Below are 22,430 nucleotides of genomic sequence, written 5' to 3' on the forward strand. Positions count from 1 at the left end.
CAGTACATCATTGGACTTGATGCTGGAGGTGCAAAGAGGGCCTGTGAACTCACTGTGAACATGCCTAACTTTAAGCATGTGAGTAGTCATTGAAGACTACTTTGAAGTCATTGGGACTAGTTGTGTATAAAGTTATGTGCTCAAGAGCTTTGTTGGACTGGGCCTTAATTGGGAAGAAAGGTTTTCGTTGCACTCCCGTCAGTCCCAGCTCCAAGGAGCTTACGGTGTGTATCTAAGAGAAGGCTGAGAATGAAGCCCAGGACTTTCATGCCAGTACACCATAATCACAGCAGCATGAAGTTCAGATTTTAACTTTTCAACATAAAGCCCTTAATCAAACTGTCGGATCTGTTCCCATCCCCACTCTAGACTTCGTGGTGCTCTGGATGCTGCTATTGTGCTTTGGGTCTATCTCTACTGAAAAGATCATTATTTTATTTTATTTTATTTGTGGATTTTTACATTTTCATGGTTTGTAGCAGCAGCCGTGACCTCTGGGTCAGGGATTTCCTGGCAGTTAAAGACTAGCTGTAAATGGGCCCAAATTAAAGCAGACTTGGATCTTGCACTGTAGCTGATCATTAGCTGAGAGAACGTCTGACTTGAAGGTTATTATTGTTTAATTATTTTCTACTTATCTCTCTGTATGCTTGCACAAATCTGTTGCCACACCTTGCTCATAATGTCTTTTTTCCTACACTTTGTAACTCAGTCACATTCTATTTATTATTATTGGGTCATGTTCAGGCTGCATTGCTTCCCTCAGGACTTCTATGTCTGTCATGGACCTCCTTTTTCGCTCAAGTGTTTGTTTACCTTACTGGATACATGGTTTGTTCATTGGACTGTCCTTTGGTCTGTCTTTACATTAATCAATATGTAGCTCTCTCCTTAGTACTTTCCTCCTTAGATTTGTTTGATCACAATCCCTGAAATAGCCATTTAAGATGGCCATCGGATGGGGATGGCATGATATCATAGAACATCAGCAGGTCTCCCCTGACAATCTGGTTTTTTCCAGGTCCCCCTATTGTTTTGTTAGGTTTTGTAGCATATTTTCTGTTTCTAGGTTTATGCTCATATCAACCCTGCACTTGTCACTGGGTTTCAGACTAGCAAATTGTATTATGGAAAGTGAAGTTGTCATGTAACTAAGTGAGGGGCTCATTCTGAGCTGTTCTGCCATTCTCTTTGCTGCTTTTTCTTTTCTTGCCCTTAATTCCTGGGCAGAGGATCAGTTAGGTGATCAGTTGTGATTTGGCATGTGATTTTTCTGCTTTTCTAATGTTTTGTGTTGTCAAGCTTAAAAGTGTCTATGCAGACTCTGAAAGCATTTAACCAAGTTGAGAAGATACTATATTGATGCTTTTGTATCCTTGCTGCAGAATTTATTGTAGGAATTGATTCCTCAGGTTTTCATGAAGTCCTTGCCAGTAGCTGCCAGGTATCTTTCTTCATTCTGATGTTAGTAAATCCTATGATTACGGTGTGTGGCAGTAAACTTGCCTAGGAGGTAGCTTTCTCCTAGTTAAGTTGTAGCATGGCAACTGAGGAAACTTTAAAATTCACCACAAATCTGTTCTACAAATACATTTTAGAATGTCGTGGAAGGACTTTTATAGCTACTTTTATAACTACATTAGCACAGCTGCGCCCATGTGCCGATGTAGTACTTCTAGTGTAGATCTGCCCTAAGATATGGCCTTTCCTTATTCATCCACACAGCTAAAACTCTTGTCCAGGCTCTGATCATTTTGCATCTCAGTTATTGCAACACCTTTCTCTTTGGCCTTGACAAAGGCAATCTTGCCCTGCTCAGATCCATCCACAATGCTGCAACAAAGATCATTTTCCTAACCAGTGTTTGACCACTCCTCTCTTTGCCCAGTCTGCTTTCTAAGCCTCCTTCTGATCAAAGTCTGATTGCATGAGGCTAAGCAAATTTTCCCAGAAAGCCTTGCGGGATTTAAGGCGTTAGGGCAGGGGGCCATTGTCGAGGTCTTGGTGAATAGGAAGACATCTGCTTCCTGGATTCGCTGAGCTTTGTGGCGTGTCGCAGAAGTTCTGCATATTGGCAGGGGAGCAATGTTAAACAGAACAGGTAGCCATGGCTTGGAAATGAAACACAACTGTTAAGGAAACACTCTTGCTTTTAACATAGTTTTCACTTTAAACTTCTTTTTCATACTGAACTTCCATTTTCTGCATGTACTATATATGGAAGGAGTAATTAAAGCTAGCTAAAGAATAGGACCTCAAGGTTAATTTTCTCAGAAGTGGCACTTGTGCCATCCTCAAGGCCAGTAGATTGTGCTAAAGTAGAAACTTGAATTCAGGGCTGAAAAATTGGTTCAGACAATTGACTGCTTGGTTCGTGCGACTTTGGAACTGTTCTTATATCTGATGGTGTCTGGATGAGAAATAACTGAATCAAGCCATTGCCAATATACTTGCAGAGAGGGACTGTTTGTATCTTTTTTGAATACTATATGCCATAAATCAGGGGTAATCAATTATTTTTTGTCATGGTCCAAATGTCTTGGTCGAGGTATAGTCAAGGTTCAAACCCCAGAGAAAATAATACAACAATAATAACAATAATGATGATAATAAGTACATTAAAAGATTTCGCGTCTGTTCAAAACCATCTGGTGATCTGGATTTGGCCTGCAATCCACCTAGCCCATCATAAACCATGTTGAAAAGAATACTGTACAGATAGTAAGGGATAGGTAGTATCAGCCAAAGTCCACTTCTAAGGCAGTAGCCAAACAATAACAATCATTAATGTTAAAGTCCACATTTGAATAGCTGTCTTCTCCCATACAAGATCCTGGCTACAGCGCCTATGAAAATGTTGAACTTTCCATTGTATCTCTGCTGCTGAATTTTCTCTTTTTTTAAGGGAGAGAAGGTTCTCCAAATTATTCTGTTTGGGATCTGTAACAAACTTCCTTTGAGTCATATTTCATTTCTGTAGACGTACACACCTACTTCCTGTTTGTTGCTTTACTACATCTGCATGTTCAGCTGGAAGTATTAGGGACTTTTCCAAAATAATTACCAAGTCCCTTATTTTTCCTCATTACAGTGCTATAGAGCTTTCCGTTTAGTGGATTTAGGTATTTTTGAAGCAGTTTTTCACTTCAGTACGTTTTACATATATGTATACAGAGCTGCTTTTGATGTACAAGAGCCTAACTATCCAAAATCATCCTTTCTAGCCTGCCATCTTAGATCTTGATCCTGCAAAAACATAAACACATGCTTCCCTTAAACCAGGTGAATGACCCCATTGAGTTCAATGGGAATACTCAGGTAAAGTTAAGCACACATCAAAGTCTTTGCAGGATTGGAACCATAGAATTTAATCTCAAATATGGGACTTTGTCAGACATATGTTGTATTATTCCAGAGAATAATACTTACCAATAATAGTGCAAAGTTAGTGAAGCATGACCTTTCCTTCTGAAGTAAAGGTTGCAAAGTTGTGTGCTACTTAGAGCATGAGACTGGGAGTTGGGACTCCTGGTTCTCTTCTTGTCTCTGCTGCCATCCACCTTAATACTGAAGTGGAGATAATAATACTTGTCTAACTTAAGAGCTTTAATAGCCTCTCCTTAAAATGTGCTATATAAGTATAAAATGCTATTATTATATAAACCTTGTTGGTATCCTTAATCAAACTTCTTCCTCCCTACAATTCCTTTGTTTGGTCACACAAATTGATTTTACATCCTTGCTGAAACTCTCACTGCCATAGTAAACGAATAAATATAAATTAATAAATGTGTTAAGAAAGACATTATGTACCTTTGTGGAAAACAGGCAATTATTTTGTACCAACCTCCCTCATCTCACCTTGCGAAACATTGCAAACCTAGAAGATGAACATTCAAACTCTCACTGCCATGAATAGTTCTGGATTGTTCAAAAAGTTCAGCTGACTTCAGTGAGATTACATGTTTGAGTCAGGATTACTCATGTAAAGAAAGGTTTGCATGACCAGCTCTGAGTTTATAAATTTCTTGAAGCTAGTAAACTCTCTTTGTTCCGTCTATGGAGCAGCAGGAACACTTACGGCACTAACAAAAAACATTAAAGAACAGTTTTTGTGTGCCTGATGTCAAATTGATTTGTAGTTTGCTTAGAATCGAAGTCCCTTTATTGACTAATAGCTTTGTAACAACCATTTTCCACTACTTGAAGCACTCTCTTAAACTGTGTGTTTAATCTGCCTACTAGAGCTTTTAGTACTCTGGGATGGGTGCGGAGTTCAGATGTGCAGCTGTGTCAGTCACTGGAATGTCTGCCTATTTAATACCCCTCTGATTGGCACTTTCGTAATCCTTAATTTTTCATTCTGAACTATTTGATTTAGGAAGAGAAATTAAAAAGTGGGGAGGAGGAAATATGCAAACTAGCTGATCTATCTGTGTTGTGTTCACTTGTCTCTGAATCCCCAGACCCGTTCCTGTAAGAATGAATTATTTTACGTTCGGAGGTTCCTGCTGATGTTATTTATAGTATATTTGCTTATTTCCAATTTCCTATTTTATCATCATTTTACTTACTTTTTTTCATTTTTAAATTGGCCCCATTCCCTTACAAAGTTCGTTAATTCACTTGATTTCTGTTGTCACTTTAGACTCTTAGATGTTTTGGAATGAATCTGCTGTAATATTGTTCCTTGCGTAACTATTCCCTAAGTGTTTTGCCTCTGTATTTTATATAGTTGATCCTTCTTGCCCATAGAGGGTTTTAATAACATTCTGTGTTCCCTCACAGCCTGCCCTTTTTAAAAACCAAAAAATAATGCTCCACTATTTGAGCTCTCTTAACAGCGATCCTTTTCATTTTTCAGATGTTGTTCAGAAGTATGCTATGCAAAATGTTTGTATCAAACCTCAAATCTAGTTTGGCTGAGTTTGGGCTCGAGGCTTAATATGTTTGCGAATATTGGCAGAGGTTGGTTGCACCTCCCTCACCTTGGATGAAATCCTGTCTCCATTGAAGCCGATGGGAATTTTGCCTTCAGGATGACCAGGATTTCATCCCAATGCTTTTTTCTCCCCAAATCCAGTCACAATGAGGCCAAAGGCACATGCTTGCACATCATGCTCTGTTCTTTGGGGATGCTGGATGGACTGTTTGGGCCACAACCTCCTTCATGTCTTAAAAGGACTTTTGAGAGCGGTAGGAATAGCTTGTCATCCAATAGTGCAGCAGAGGAGAGGCAAGCACTTCTATGGCTGCTGCCAGAGAGCTCTGGGGCATGGTACCCCATAGATCTTAGCAGACTTTGTCAAATTCGAATGTCCCTGGGGCTGGAGGAGCTCACTCTCCCTGCTGCGGCCCCAGAGTAGGAGGAATTCTGTGCTCCTGCCAATTACTGGGGGAGGCTGTGCCCTGCTTGTCCCCCCTTGCGCATGCCTCTGATTGTAGGACAGCAGGCCACAGTTCAGTTAGGAAGTATGTAATCATGACGTTTTCAAATACTGTTTTCAGAATTTGAGCTGTTGCTTAATTGCAGTTGTTCAGGTAAATCTCATGATTCTTCTTCGAGTGAGATTGCTATGGGTGCTCCACTGTAGGTGCGGCAGCACCCCCTGAAACTGGGATTGGAGATCTTCATCAGCAGTGCCCATTGGACTGCTCATGACCTTTGCAATCTAAACAAATTCGTCAAACTGCAATGTTTCAAGTGAAATTGTCCATCATCACTCTTATGTTTAAAGTGCTACAGAACTCTTGTTGTTTTTGCTGTATACAGACTAACATGGCTATCCCTCTGGAACTTTTGAAATATTTAGGTTACTGTGCATAAGCATATGAAGTAGAACGGCTGATGTCCTTTGTACAGAGAAAAAACGAGATTCCTGTAGCACTTTAAAGACTAACAAATTTAATTTCTGCAGGCATAAGATTTCATGGGCTGTAACCCACTTCGTCAGACATCTGCTACAGGACTCTTGTTGTTTTTGCTGTATACAGCCTAACACGGCTACCCCTCTGGAACTTTGTACAGAGTATATTCCAAAAATAGCTAGGATGGCATCATGCCATTCTTTGAGATCTCTGACAACGAATGGCATTATTATTCAGTTTCCAGGGTGGAAAAAAAAGCATGACCTGTTCTGTTTATATCACAATACGTCCCATCTTTTAGTCAGTTTCATCAAGTTGGCTTAAAAGCAGCTATTGTTTTAAATGTCTAAGCTAACGTCAAGATTTTGAATTACCAAGAAAGAAACATACTGTGCCATCTTTTAGGGACTTAGAAATATGTGGCGATGTTGTTTTAAAATTTCAGAGCACTCTATTTATGTAGCTAAAATAAAACTGCAAAATTAGTTGCTTTAGGTTTCAGCAATCTTGATTACACTTTGAATGGTATTTTCTAAGCTGGGGGCATGTGGGATATGAAGCTTTATTTTTCATGTTTTGAGAGACATTTACTTTTAAACTTTTTTTTGAATGTGTTATTGACACACATTTTACAGGGTTAGTAGCAATTAAATATTGATAGTGCTGCCTAAAGCCAGGTATGGTGTAGGCTGCTATTGTGTAAGCTTTCTCTGCATAGCTCAGTCATTAGGTCTCAGGGCGTCTTGAAACTAAGGTTAAAAATTCTCTCTTTTGGAGGGGAAGAGGGGAAACTGATCCACGCAAATTTGTTCAGCAAATGGCAAAAAGTCCTGTTTAAATACAAGGGCTTTATCACCAAAGTGCCCCTGCTTATCTCTACAGTGTAACTGGCCAACGGTGTTCAGAATTTGTCACCTTCAGTTCTGGATACCAATAGCGTATCCAAATGGGCAGGCTGGAGTTTAGGCTGATCTGTCCTCAGGATTTTCTTTCACTTCACCAATTTAGTTCTCAGTTTAAAGTCTTACTGGCAGCAACACTGGTTTTCCAGTGTCAGAGCTCCTTCTGAGCAGAGGCTGACAGTCGCAGTAAAATCTGTCCTGGTTTTGTGATTTTAGCGATGCCGACTGGAAACTTACTAGAGACCTTCAAATTCATTTAACTTGTTACATCAAAATTAAATCTTTGTATTAAAACATGAAAGGCTGGTGCACTACAGCATTGTACCACCTGAGCCTTCACATCCTCACCCCCAAATATGTTTATTTTTTACATTAAACCCACGCTATATCATAGCTGGGATTAGGATATTGAACATAGCTCTTGTGAGAACAATCTTTATTGAACTCCTCAGTGACATATTAAAGCCAAATAAAACTAAAAAAAACAAACTCTCTAGCCAAATGTTTCTGCTAAATTCCTTCTTGTTTTGAAAAGGTTTTTATTTATTTTTCCGATTACAGAGAAACAGACAAATGAGGAGTAATTGCTCTCAGGAGTCTTTCTAGTGTTTAAAATGACCCCGGTAACCATACAGATCCAAGTCAATAAATGTTAAAGTTGGATATAAAAAAGGAAAGAGAAACTGGAAAGTGTACATAACTCAACCTATTTAGTTTGTCTAAGCACATGACATACTAAACAGGTTTCTGAGTGTGTCTCAATCCACAGATGTTAATTTTTTGAATATTATCCAGGTTCACATCTATACAATTTTAAATGAGGGCTGTTCAGATCATGTTTCAATTCTGTAGCCCACCATTGCCACAATGTATGTGCATCCTCCTTGTGTCCTCAGTTCAGCAAGGCACTGAAGCATGTGCCTTATTGTAAGCATGTGAGTAATCCCATTGACTTTGTGTTTAAAGTTAGTCACACACTTCAGTTCCTTGCTGAGCTCCAGCCTACACAGGTGCTTTGATACAGGCGTGCATGTGTTTTCCCCTCAGTATATGTGGTATCATAAATGAATGTTCATTTGGAACAAAGTGGACAAAAATAGATGCTGTTTATATTTTCAGAATGGCTCATTTGATAGGGCACTGATTTTCCAGCTGGAAGAGTGTGGGTTCATTGAAGTATACTGGAGCTGTCTACTTCATGTAATCCAAGTTTTTGTGCCATCCTTCAGATGAGATTTCAAACATAGGTCTCTCTTAGCTGTCTTTGATGACTAATGTCCATGTGGAAGTTAAATATATATTTTCCAAAAGAGTAGAGGAGAAACCTGAGTGCTGTAGCCAAGGCTCCTACCCCATGAATAAATATGTTTTATGTCTTTGACGGTTTGTCTCTTTTGCTCTCACGTTTTTTGCATTGTAAAATCTCTTTCGGAGAGCATACATTTAAAACTTGTTCTATTGGGTTCTTTTCTATAAGGTTCACGTTGTGTGACTAGTGCTGGATGTTAACTCTGCTTGTTTTCAATCTGTGATGCTCAAGCATAAACTTGGTTTTAACTGTGTTAAAATTGGAAGTCAATAAAGTCTGCACTCTGAAGTCTATCAGTTAATCACTGCCACTTTGAACTCTTGCAGTGGCAAAGGAGTCAGCCTAATTGCCAGAGGTTTATTTAAAACAAATAAATGTTGAATCTCTTACAAATCAGCCAAAATATTATTTAATTTCTCTGGAGATGGGGGTTTATTTTTGTAGAGTAGGAATTGGTTTATTTTCATAAGATTAATTCTACTTTGTGTCTTTGTACTGCAGCTACCAGGCGTTTTCCTCTGGCACAAGTGCCAGAATTGCACCCAGCTTTGTTAGTAAAATAAATAAAACTATTCTGAACAATGGAACAAGTTAATTCTTCTAATATTTACATGGGCAGGTGTTTCTCTTTATTTTACTTTGTTTTAAAGAGATGATTGATGGCACCTAGCAAGAGAGTGGAACCTCCTTTTGCTTCTAGTCTTATTGTTAATGCTCATATATCAAGCTAGTTAAGGGAATGAATCCCAGAAGAAGAAGTGAGTAACAGTTAAGGATCAACCATCTCCCTGGGCGGGAGAAATACGCACGCAAACACATCAGAAAGTATGGCTAAAATGGCAGCAAACTTGGTCTGTTTTTTGTTCTCTTGTCACAAGGTTTCCCTTTACTAAAAGTTTAAAGTCTCCCACTCTGTTTCCACAGCAACAAATGTTTGTGCAACAGCTCCTAACACCCCTTTCACTCCACCTCTCCCGTACATGCATACATGCTTATTGAAGCCAGTATAGTCTCTGGACACAGTGAGTGGCCAACTGTCTTGTGAGATGAAAGAAATGAATGTAATATGGCTAAGAAGGATTTGAGAATGGCATTGAAAAGCAGACTGTTTTTCTGTGCAGTAGAATGGGGCTAGAAGAAAATGTATGATCTTGAAAGAACAGTAAAGAGGAGCGAAAAGTTCTAATCAGCTGTCATGAATTGAGCTCCTGAATTAGTGTAGAGCAAACCAGACATAAATAGCATGTCTTAAAACTCGGTATTTAAAAGAAGAGATGAGCCTAAAGCCCAGATCAGAACACCTCTGCCTTCCTCCCCCCAGATGTTTTGAGGAAGATGTTTAGGATCTGAACCTGGATCGAAACCTAAATATATATATATGCCTAACTGCACGCACAGTGACAGTAACTGCTTCGCCAATGATCAGTTACCATTATGCATCTAACTCCTCTGCCTATTCTGCTCCACCAGTAATGGCAGCTTTGCCTACCCCTTTGTTACTTTCTCACTCCAGCTTCTCTCACTTCATTCCTTTCTGCATGGGACGCCCTCCTTTAAATCCCTCCTTCAAAATCCAGCTCTGCTGCAACGCACACAAGAAATTAGCCAATTAAGGTTGATGGGCAGATGGGGAGCGTTGCCAATGTTTTTGTAAATGTATAATTATTTTTAAAAATACATGAGTATATTTGACTATGTCCCTGTTCCCCCATCCTTTGTGTCTCTTTTATCTTCTAAACTTGTGAGCTCTTAGAAGTAGAGCCCAGGGCTTTGTATGTGTGTGTACAGTGTACAGAAAAATCTGGCCTTTAATCTCAATTGCCTACCCCTGTGGTATTTGTATACCAGAATCATTCCCCCTCTGAATCTCCTTCATTCTTCTTTTGACTACTCCTTCCCCTCATCCTTTCTTCCACGCCATTCCATGTGACTGGAACAATAATCCACCTTCTATAAGGCCAGCAACCTCCCTGTCCTCTAATCCTTTCTGAAAAATCCATCATTTCAATGATTCTTCCACCATTAACCTTTACTCTTACGCTCTCCTCTACCACTTGCGTATCAGACCTTGGCAGATGGATTAAATAAAAATAACCAGAATTGATTATAAAATCTCTGGGAACAGGACCTCGTCTTATTTTCTATCGGTAAAGTGCTTATTACATCTATGGTAGTATAAATAATAATGTACATATGTATAATAATGATACTTATCAGCTATATAGCCTTCATACCGTTAGAGTGTAACACAAATGTTAGCTAATTATTCCCCTGATCCTGCAAAGATTTATTCATGTGTTTAACTTCAAGCATGTGAGTAGTACCATTGAACTGAAAGTTAATTTAAAGTTAAGCATATATTTAAAGGTTTTCAGAATTGGGGCTTAGTATAGCAATATTATATGTATGTATATGTGTGTGTATGTAGCCTAAACTGCAAACTCAGGTATGTATCATGTATCTGAATGGTTGGCAAACCTTTGTAAGTGTCCAGTTGGTATAATGTTAATGATTACAATAAGTGAATTTTTATGTACACTTTTATTAAAAATATAAGGCCCTGAAACACTACAATAAATTTTAAAAGCATTACAATATTTTGTAGCAACTTTTTCACAATATGCTTTGTGCTTCTCAAATGAAACTGTACTTAACTGCTCATGGGAATCACTTGTTATGAAAATAATAAAATATTTTCTATCTTTTTAAATAAGGAAAGGGAACAGCATAGGTGTTCTTCTAAGAGAAGGCGGAAAAAACCCACAAGTGACCTGTTAAGCAATAGAAACTTATAATAAAATATAAATGAAATATAAATGAACAATTCAATTAAAAAAGTTTTTTAAAAAAGTACTCCAGTTGCATTTCTTATATTCCTAAAATCCTGTGCCCAGTCCATAGAAGAAATGCTGGTGATTGATATCATTGTGGGATTTGCACTATTATTCAGAATGTTATCTGTTGTCACAGATTACAGAAAAAACTTCCACCAAATGATTTGTTTTTCTTTATATTTTGTCTCAGTTATGGAATTTAGATTCAATTAAACTTTGGGTAAGTTATAGTCAAACTTGAAAACAGGCTTTAAGATCATTCTTTCCTGGGTTTTTCAGTTTTTCTTATATTGTCAGTTTGAAGATAGTATGACGTTGATGTGATTCGTCTTTAGATATTTATGTAAGTGCATTGTATTCAGGCAAAAAAGTTTCTGGATAATTTCTTGTTATAAAAGCAGAAGATACTTCAGTTGCTGTGTATTCTGAGCAGCAATTTCCCTATTAATTATTGCAGTTGAATAAAGGAAATCTAATTATTCTGTCAATTTAATTTCTTCACAGAAATACTAGGCTGTTTTAACCCACTGATCTCTCATCACTGGGAATACTGTGGTACCATTTCCAGATGTCTATCAGTCTGACCGGAAGGTTTTCATTTCAGAGGCAGCATTCTAACACAGAAAAATGCAATAGCGTGACACATTCAAGATGATTTTGTTTGGATTGAATCAAAGAATTGCTGTAAACATTGAATAGAAATGTAAAAGGGCCATTGAAGTTTCCACATAAGCCATTTTTTGTTTGATGAATTTCACATTTACCCATCAGCACTTCAGATATGTGATACAGAGGCAAAGGGAGAATCGATCGTAGTATTCTCAAAGTACAATGTGAATGCAAGAACTGAAAACTTTTTGCTGCGTTTTTTGTGCTATAGGTCAGTGCAGTACAGTGCTATATTCTCTTCCAAACTGCAAGCAATAAAAGTAGAGTTACGCATAATAAAAGCAGTAACTTTTATAATAAGTACTATTAGTAAACTGATTATTCTATGAATGAAAAAAGTCTTTGGTTCATATATGCTGAGATCATTCATTAGCATGGCTGCAGATGAAAGGTGCTCTGTAAATGCAATGAATTTTTATATTATTTGAAATATTTTTATTCATTTGAGCTCAATTGAAATCAAGCAGTACAGTTCTGATAGCAGGTCATAGACTAGTTCTCTCAAGTTTTCCTAGATTATCTTGAAAATAAAACCATAGGGGATATATTGGAAAATGAACACAGCCATCCAGGCATTTCTCTGCTTTGCCTGCTGTGTTCAGTTTGAGCATTAGTAGTAGGATATCTTTTTCTAATATTATTAGATGCCAGGAATGGTTGCATTCAACATATTTTAATTAATCTGGGCAATTGAATTCCCTACCATACAGCGCAGATGCCATCTTCCACATTGCAAAGAGTAAAGAAAATGTGAACAAAAACAATTAGGGGGTTTCATTTTTGTAGACCAGTGATAGAACTGTAAGGAACAAGCAAATTTGTTAAGGAAAATAGGATTTGTACAAATAAAAATATAATTATGGCAATACATTATGCTCACATTTTGATGCTCTACAGTAGTTTGATATAACATTAATGGTTTATGTGCGGAGGTAAATATTTTTCTTTACTTATGAATCACTGTATTTGGCCATCGGATATTTCTAAAGCAGTATCAATTCCGAATAATTTAACATTTACTTTATGCTATCACTATTCATTGCAATAAACTGGGATCTGATACTTGCTATCTCAGTCAGTCCCAGAGATCTTGTCTCAAAAGCATTCTTTAGAGTGTCAGTTTCTTCCTATGTTTGAGTTTATTGCTTGCTTCTGGCATATAATCTAACAGAATGCAGACTATTTAACACAATCCAGTAGCTAGAAATAAAGATCATTCTTTTACGGGGGTCACATAAACCTGTTCACCTCATTCATCTGAACTTTTTCATGGTTAGCATGTGAATAAGATGATTATGATAAACAGACGTTTGTGACGTATATACCATAATAATCCACTACATACATGTCTTTAAAATATAACCCTATAGTTAAAAGATCTGTTTCATATTTATCCAACTTTTTTTGGAGATATGTAGAAAAACGACACAATGCCAGCATGACATGACATGACATGAATGAATGGCATGGATCTCAAGTCAGCAGCCTTTATGCATTCTACCCCACGAAGCTGTGCGAACCTTGAAATTAAATCCACACAGTCTGTGTCAGTCATTATTGAAATGTTAGGCGTGACCACTGGATTATCCACCTAATGTTGTCAAGATTGTGATAGGAAATTGCACTTTAACTGGAATGAACAAACTCAGCTTGGCTTAGCATCTCATCCAAAGGGACCAAACGTTTCCTTGCAGCTGCATCCCATACTCCGGTGTGACTCTGGTGTCAACACTGAACTTCAGTCCAATTTCTGAGTAGTGGCTTGAATTCACAGACTTCTGGCACTGCCAACAAAATTTAATTTCCATTAAGAGTTCAGTGCTTCCCTTATCTTAAAATGAGTATTTATTTTCCCAAATCGTGAGAAGCCAGAGCAATAGTAAAATCCATAGTTTTCTGGATAGGCCAGGTATAGTGCTGGCAGCCAGTATAATGAATACATATTTTTCTGCTAATGACCTCACCCTTGACCAGGAGGAGAGAGACACTTGAGAGATGAGTCGTGAGTCATTCTAAATGCTGGGGCCGGTCGTTTGGTAAATGACGTGTTTAGGAAATAATGCAGACTACCGTTCAGGAAGTCTGAAACAAAAACAAAACAAAGCAAAAAGTTTAATTTGGGATCTTCAGCTGCAATTGAGGGATTATCCTCGATAAACCTCTTAAGTAATTAATCAAGCAGATAACCCCTCATCACTAATTATTTATTTTCTCAAATTGTCAGTCTTGCTTAAGCTCATCTTGTCTTGCTTAAGGGGAAAATTGTGATTCAAATTTGTGAGTTTGGAGGGAGCCCTTACCAGAAAAGTGACTCGCTTTAGATACCTGCTTCCTCACCCTAGAAACATGCCCTGATCCTTATCTTGGGGGGAACTGAATGAGCACAACAGAGGATGAGAAGATAGTTCATTTTATGTGGCTTTCACTCATTGGTCTCTCTTTACAGACTGTTTAATTTCATTGTGAGTTGGACATCTGGATTCGGACCAATTTCTCATTTTTTGCAGGCCCCAGAACAGCTGTTAATGGTAACCACTTTTGGTCACTGCTAATGTGGGTTGGAGAAAGGCTCTTTATCCATTACAAATCTTGTGAGCCAGCCAGTCACTATGAGCTTTGGAACAAGTTAATGGAGAACATAAAGAAAATGGGAAGAGCTGATGATATTTACACATTGTAAATATAACTCTAACCTGAATGTTGCAGCTTGTGCCATCACTTAGAATTTCCTCATTCTCTCTTTTTAGAGGATTACCCCAATGGGACATGGCTCGGAGATGAAAATAATCCTGAGATGCGGGTCCGTTGCCCCATCACCCCAGCGGACATGCTGCATATCAGCACCAACTGCCGCACAGCTGAGAAGATGGCCCTGACGTTGCTAGATTACCTCTTCCACCGGGAAATTCAGGCCATCTCCAACCTTTCAGGGCAAGGGAAGCATGGGAAGAAACAGCTGGATCCTCTCATGATTTATGGTATTCGCTGTGAGTATAACACTGAAGTTTCTGATCTCGTGCTGCATAGAGAGATTTCCACCCGCTTTGTCTGATGATTGAGACCAAAAGAGACACATCTTTAGAACCAAGTGTTCTAAAATATTCAGGCACATGCCTTTTTTGCTTTATTTGTCTCAATATTTTTTGGTAGGCCTTCTCAGTAATGGCTAATGATATAACCTGCTCAGGTATTTGTATGCATCGCTTGACTCCAGTACTGCCTCTCCTTCTCCCATCTCTCTCCTCTCCCCCAAACCCCAAAGTAATTAAATTGTCCTCTGAGCATCACATATTAGATATAATGTTGATTGCCTTTTGCTGAAAAAAGAGTGAGGCACAGTTTATTTATACTAGGGTCATCTGTGTCTCTAATTTATTAGTCTAATCACTGTATGAATAAAGTTTCCACTGCTGTCGCACCTACGTGCTGTCATTAACACAGCTAGTCACCTCCATCTGCTTGTTGCTCAGAAATTTCATTATCTGCTCCCCCCCCATATTTTTTATGGTTCCATTTTGAATCTCACCATAGGAGTACAGTCCCTGAAAGATGATTGGCCGACTTGGTGACAACTCTGTGCTTTCTCTAGTGATATTGTTCTAGACAGCAGCCCAAGTGTACAAGTATGGTCAGGCAGGTCAGGCATCAGTCTGACCAACCCCTCCTTTTCTCTACAGTTATTTTGGTCTGCACATTTATTTTTAAATAATATATTTTAAGTGGAAAAGAGAGACTTGCTCTAGATAACTACAGCACATTATAACAAGTCATAGTCCAGCTTCATTTTTCTAATATCTAAATTTTGAAGTGTGGCTGCTCTAAAAAGTAACTTTATTATGTGCCCTTCTTGAGTTATTTTTGTAACGAATATTTGTGCTCATCCCTCATGTAATATTGAGCATACTTTGCAAGGATTTGATTTAACAGCAGACATTATCTTTCAAATAACTTGCTCTACTCCCCTCTCCTCTATGGCACCAAAGTAGCTAATCCTAGGGAAACTTAGCTAGGAGGCTAAGTGATGGTAGATACCAGAACTTGCAGTCAGTGTAAGGCCTGGACAAAAAAATGCATCATACATCATGTTCAAAATGTGTTCAGGCTTCAGCTCAGATGTGTTTCTCTTGGGATGAGTTGTTGTAGACAATGCTCTGCCTCCCTGCTCCTGCCAGACTCACTCTTCGGACAGTCAGCTGAATGTGGCATGGTGGGACATATAGAACGTTTGAAATTGCTTCTACAGTCATGCTGAAGTGTGTACTGCACAGTCTTCTTCCACAAAGCTGGGCTGAGACTTTCCATTTATATTGGGTGCAATCTTGTTCTTACTGAAATAATTGAAAACACTTATCATGACTTCACTGAGGGAAGAGTAAGCCAATTATCGTATTTAGAAACATGTTGTGGGTATAGATACTATACTGCTGTAGTGTAGGAGGCAGGTGGGGTCAGTACTTAGAAAACATCACACACAAACTATAGTGCTTCTTTCAGTTTACTGTGGTCAGAAGCACAGTGATAGGAGCAGGTAATGCTTTAAAGATTTTTTGTTATATCATGATAGTTTCTTGTAGCCCGTGCTAGGCTGAGTAGAAAGACAATTATGGGGGAATAGTCTTGGCGAATATTCAAACTGTGGATTGCTTTTTAAGTCATGCAAACATTAGAAGTAACATTAGAATTATGCTCAGCTGTCCCAAATGATCAGAATTAAATTACATTCTGTAAGAGTTGGGTGTGTTTTTTGTTGCTGTTGCCACCAGACAGATGTTTTCTTAGCTTCTATTTATGGGTGGATCCTAAAGGACCAATTTAAATTAGTCTGCAGTGGGTGTTTCCTAGAAATCTCTCAGGCTCTCTTTTTGATTTAAGAAGTCACTCTGAGTTCATACTAGTTCACAGGTACAGAGCATACCAAGTTTAGCACATTCCTAGTTGAGAGACATCACTGTGATGACTGAAATAATAATAATAATAATAAAAAAATAATCAATTTGTTTTTGTTGGAAATATAGATAATGTGCACATAATCAAAATAATATGAGCTTGGATCTCAGTTTTGACCAGCTGGAAACAAAGGGGGAGTGTGGATTGTCTGGACGGTTTGGCTATAAATTCCCAAGCGGAACAAACTCATTTTATTTGTTATCAATATGTATCATTTCAAAGGGCAGACCTCACTCAAGTTGAGATGAAGGAAACTATAGCAAGGCTCACTGCAGATCACATAAGGGTTTCCCTACTTTAGAGAACAGTTAAATACTATAATGTGTGTGGCTTCACGGTAGGAACTCTTAGGAAGATAAAGCACTGTTGTCCATATTGCCTCTCCTTGTCTAGATGAGAGTTAGGAGGGTATCACAGGCTACCAAACAGAACTGCTATATATATTAGGGATATAGGCAGTTTTTCTATAGCTTTATAGGTAGCTAGGATGCTGTGGGAGGTAGATTATGGTACATATAGTCCTTAGACATGGGTGAAGGAGAAGTCTGAAATGTCCTTAGACATGGGTGAAGCAGAGCATGACTGTGTGAGTAAGCAGTAGGCATCTTGCTGATGTGACAGGAGGTGATTACATAACAGTTTGATGACAGCAGCAAGTTGACTTTATACGCTATAGATTACAGTTTGTTTCAGGCAAGGGAAACCTGCAAATGCCTTCTGAATAGTTGAATTCGTGACCCAAGCTATAGCACGTCTGGTACCTCTGCTATCCATACTGTCTACAGCATACAGAAATACTAATGCTAACATAGAATTCTGTGGGGAGCCATTGAGAAAAATGAGCAGCATTCCTGATTGAGACAAGTTTTATAGGCAACAAACTTTGGAGGCAGAATACTGAATTATGCATTCCAGAAATTATTTTATGTAGTTCACCTAAAAAGTAATACAATGGGAATAAATACATGTACCAGAATATTTTTGTATGCAGGTACTGATTTGGCATGCCAGCTAAATTTAGTCTTTTTCCTTTTTTTTTTTAAAGCACCAATTAGAGCACCCTGTAAATGTATGTGCACAAATTGGATGATTGCAGCCCTAAGTGCTGTTTTCATGTGCAGTTACCTGATTTGTATATGCAAAGCAGGCTTTTGAAAATGAAGCTTCTTAAGTGGAAGTCTGTGATCACATTGGCAATATACTCACTGAGCTGACACAATTTAAGAGTAAAAACAACGAGAGTCCTATAGCACCTTAAAGACTATCAAATTTCTGCCAGCATAAGCTTTCAGATGCATCTGATGAAGTGGGTTGCAGCCCACAGAAGCTTAAGCCCGCAGAAATTTGTTAGTCTTTAAGGTGCTACAGGACTCTCATTGTTTTTGCTGTATACAGACTAACATGTCTACCCCTCTGGAATAATTTAAGAGGGAGATTCTGACCTCAGTGTCTTTGTAAAAGTAACACTGATTGAAGTTAGGGATACTTATAGAATCTAAAACACAGGTCTGTTGGCTCCACTCAGTGTCTGGACTAATGTGTTGTCTTTGTTCTGGAACAAATCCCCATTTGCTGAGGATTGCACATGCATCAAAAGAAAAACCCTAAATATAGACTGTGGCAAAAATACCTACATACAGTGTTTAGGGTATCTGAAAGTGGTTGTGTGGTTTGTGAGACTTAAAATAACATAGCCAAGGCATCATAAAATTAGTATAGCACTGAATAGGGGTGTGGGGACTAAGTAATCTTATCCAAAAAGGGGTCCAATACTAATGTGATTGGTTCAGTTGTAGTGATTTCATGCTGTAAACTTGCATATCATCACTAGTAATAAGTGAGCGAAAATGAAATTCTCTTTTGGTCGCTTGTTTATGAATTGTCTATAATGTAAGTGAGCATGTGGGTGACTGCACATCTGTAGTGACTCATAAACACCCATGGTATAACTCTGTCCCCATTGAAGTCAATGGTGAAACTCCCATTTACTTCAGTGTGGCCAGGATTTCATCCTTATAGTTTATCAATGATGCACTGAAAGAAATGTGAAGCCCTGCAGTGCCATATCCTCTTGGCCTCACCAGTCTGTACAGCAGCTGTCTTTTATTACTGACGTGTTGTTCCATAAACTCCACCAAAAACTAAGTACAGCACTAGGGTGGGAACTGAATCATATCATTCATTGTCCTCAATATGCCATTTGCTGCTGCTCTTTGCAGTGATACTCTGCTGCATTATTTTAAATTTACATGAAAATCTAATGTCATCAGTCAAGCATATGCCAATCACAGCTAGCAAGCTCAGGTGATCATGGAGACCTTTTTGATTCAAGTTTCGTCTTCCAGTTTGTCAGTGGAAAGATTTTCCTCTTTCTTTTTCTGGGAAAAAAAATAGCCAACCAAATCTGTATTTAATAGAAAATATTTTGAAAAGTATAGTATGCAGAAGCCACTTTTTCCAAATGAAGGGATGTATGTTTATTAAAAATTCTTGTTATATTGCATAAATTCTACCACAACAGAAAGGGAGGGTTTATCTTTGGAGGTATACATTTTCATTTAGTTGCTTGTGGGGTGGCCGTGGTAGTGGAGAAAGAGTTTTGGGCTGGAAACCAGAATAGTTTAAATATACTATATGGCTTTAAGTAGCTCATTGCTTCAGCCCTACCAAAAATATAGGGATTTTCTGATGAAACATGATACAAGAATGCTAGTAGTTAGGACTTTCTTTGTTGTAATTGAAAATGTAGGCTTAGCTCTTAGGAGATTTTACAATGGCATCTGCAAACATGTCTTTTTAAAAAAAATCCCAAACCCAAAATTTGTACTGTAGAAAGCTAGAAATGCAGTAAAATGATGGATTGCTAAATGGCTTTACCTGTGATCTTAGAAAATACTATAAAAGAAGGAATTAGTTGTGATGAGCACTAGTGGGATGGCAGTAGTGCTTTTATAAGTCACTTTCCATATTTCACAATTCTTTTAAATTATCTAACTAACAATATAGATGAGCTGTTAAAATGTTCGTTACTGCCTGAATGTGAAAAAACTTGAGGTTTAGCAATTTTGTAAGAACGTTCACATTAGAAAACATGATAGTTGTGAAAGCAATTCCATTATAAAGTCATCTCTCTTGTAACTCTCTGGAAAATTTCTGTGTTTGTAGAAAGTTTAAGCAAAATTTACACAGCTTTTTTCAGGTTCTTTCTGAAAGGAAGTAGAGACTAAAATCTGAAAAATGATGACAATACCAATGTCAGAGGCAAGGGCGTTTAGATTTAAAAATGTCTGTGTAATGTTGCAGAGAGCTTAGTACTGTTCTGCTGAATCTTACCCACAACCTATTACAGCACAAATTGTTGCTGACTTCAGTTCATGGGTTAATATGATTTCATCTTGAATACATCTGTGTAGGGATATTTAAAATAGCATAGATCTACTGCTAAATTGAAAACACAGATTATATGGAACTATCAAAATATATGTAGGAAAACAAGCTTCCATATTTTTCATATTATGTTATAATCCATCTGAGAATATGTCTGATTCAGAACTATGCTATAAAACGTGACTTTACTTTTTCACTTGGCATGTGGCTGTTAAATTTTTTTAAGCAAGGTTAAAATCATAGGATAGGAAGAGACTTGGTTACCAAAGTTTAGTGCATTTGTTAGGTCATAGCCCTAATACCGGTAAATGTAGATGTGTCTTTCTAAGTGACCAGATGAACTCAAAAAGATGTAAATATAGTGTTGGATAGAAGAATGAATTATAGGTTTGCCTGGCCTAGGAGAACTAGCGTGAACAGCGTAAATAGAATTAAGCACCCTACTCCTTTACAAATTCATTAACATGACTTTCTTCTCAAGATGGAGAGGCAGATCACCCAAATTTGTGTATTAGAAAATACTTTTGATTCGTGCCTGACTCTGTAATTTGTGCCAGTCTGATCAATGTATGTGTATAGACAATCATTCACATAACCCAAATATATGGTGCAAGTTGTGCTGGTTTGAGCTGCTCATAAATTAAAAATGTATCTTGCCCCAGCTTGCAAGGCCATGCAGTGTGTGGAGAGGCCCTGCTGGTGAAGCGTGCGCCAACGGCATTCAAGAAAAGCTGAGCGGTAGCCAATGAACTACACAGATCACTGGAGTAAAACCCTGCAGAGGAGAGCTGAGGCAACTACTAAAACTGTAGGTGGTATGTGTAAGTGTTCTACTGGATGAAATGGAGATTTCTTCGCCTCTCGCCACCTGCATAGATTACCCCCACCAAACCTTTCTACTTAGGATTCGCACAGTTTACAAAGATCTCAAGATGGTAATCTTATAAAAGCGAGGGAAATGATCAAAGTGACCCCATGTACTGGGATCCCCTTTTTTTTTTCTTTTTTTGGTCTTTTCAGGAAATATATTTCAGTATTATAAGTTGTGCATGTGATCTTGAATATCCAGATCTATGACTGAGGAGGCTATCCTTTAAATATTAGCTTCTTGAATGATCAATAAGTTGTCATTTAAAATACATAGATCAATGTAAATGTATTGTTATGTCAGCTTCAGCCTCTTTTTTCTGAGGATTTTGGTCTTAACAGTAACACAGGTTAAATCACAAAAGTGCCACAGGTCAATTTCACCTCCAGTAGACATTGAACATTTAATATCAGAGGAGGAGCAATAGACAGCACTCTATCCACAGACCATCAACCCTAGTACCACTACAGCAATGTGACTGCTTTATGGGTTACTAATAGTAGTTGCCATTACTATAACTTTAATAAAGGGCTATCAAACTTAATTTATAAAATAACAGAAATAGAAAAGATCCAGCCATTCTCCATTTGTCCTCCTCTTTTTTCCCCACATTATTTTGGTTTTTTTGCACCCTTTAATTTTTTTTTCTCACCTCTATTTTTATGTCGTCCTTTCCATGATTCTGCATTGGACCATGTGCAATGTCTAGACACTGATTCTATGCATTGTATCAGTCCCTGTATGATGGAACATAACCAAAAACAGTTTAAAAACACTTGGACCAGATAAAATAAATGTAGTCACAAATCTTTCTTGAGCCCAACACTTGGAGCCATGCACGCAGCACTTGGATTTCATCAGGAGAGTTAGAAACTCAAGCCATTCTCATTTTGTTTAATATCTTGTTCTAATAAAATATTCATTAGGGAGCTTAAATGGCTCATTGAGCAATCTGTATTTCACACACCAGATGAACTGTGTTGGGTTATGTATATTCGAGACAAACTAAAAATCCTATTCTTTAAAGAGGGAGAATATTTTAACTGGGGTGGGTTAATACTGTAGGGAGCCCACCGTAGAAGACCATGTCAGTCGTGTTTTAAAAAACATCCATCACACTCATTTCATCTGATCCTTTATTCCAAAATCACTGGCAAACTAAAAAGAGTTGGTCCATATTTCATACTAATGAAAGTCCATAGCTCGAGTGTTAGGGAGAATAATAAGGGAGTGTTGGGAAAACAACAGCCCAGTGGAAAGAGTGGTTTTTCTTCAAGTGATGTCCCCACTGTAGGTGCAGCAGCGCCTTTGCGTCTGGAATTGGAGCTCTTCAATAACAGTGCCGGTCGGATCGCATATGTGCACCTCCCCTATCTCATGCAGTGCGCGGGAAGTATATATAGCACTGTGTGATCTGACCATCCTTCGTTCCTTCTCTGCCGCCTGCAGTCTGGGATAGAACCCTTAGCAGAGCCCGTTTTTTGCCTTCTCCTTGGACAGTTCTGTAGTTAATTTTCCCTTAGTTAGTTAGTTAATTCTTTGGGATTTTTTCGTTTTCCTTTCTTCCTTCCAAAAACCCCACAAAACATTAGTATTGATTCTTTCCTTCTACTTTATTTTAATTTCTATGACCCTACAATCTTTAA

General features: G+C 38.1%; 1 protein-coding gene across 3 annotated transcripts in view; it reads left to right on the forward strand.

Moving 5' to 3' along the window:
- The window catches only part of BANP (BTG3 associated nuclear protein), a 212,774-nt gene that overhangs the window by 66,418 nt on the left and 123,926 nt on the right, over positions 1-22,430 (forward strand). For all 3 annotated transcript variants that reach the window (XR_010918296.1, XM_067539973.1, XM_067539974.1), the window contains one exon: positions 14,330-14,569. Coding sequence is in view for 2 of the 3 variants with exons in the window: in XM_067539973.1 (XP_067396074.1) it covers positions 14,330-14,569 (240 nt within the window). In the remaining variant the exon portion in view is untranslated. The remainder of the gene's footprint in view (positions 1-14,329; positions 14,570-22,430) is intronic.

The sequence above is a fragment of the Emydura macquarii genome, unplaced genomic scaffold (genome assembly GCF_026122565.2).
Source record: "Emydura macquarii macquarii isolate MOO-44397 ecotype Brisbane River unplaced genomic scaffold, CSIRO-AGI_Emac_v2 contig_561, whole genome shotgun sequence".
NCBI classification, from domain to species: Eukaryota; Metazoa; Chordata; order Testudines; family Chelidae; genus Emydura; species Emydura macquarii.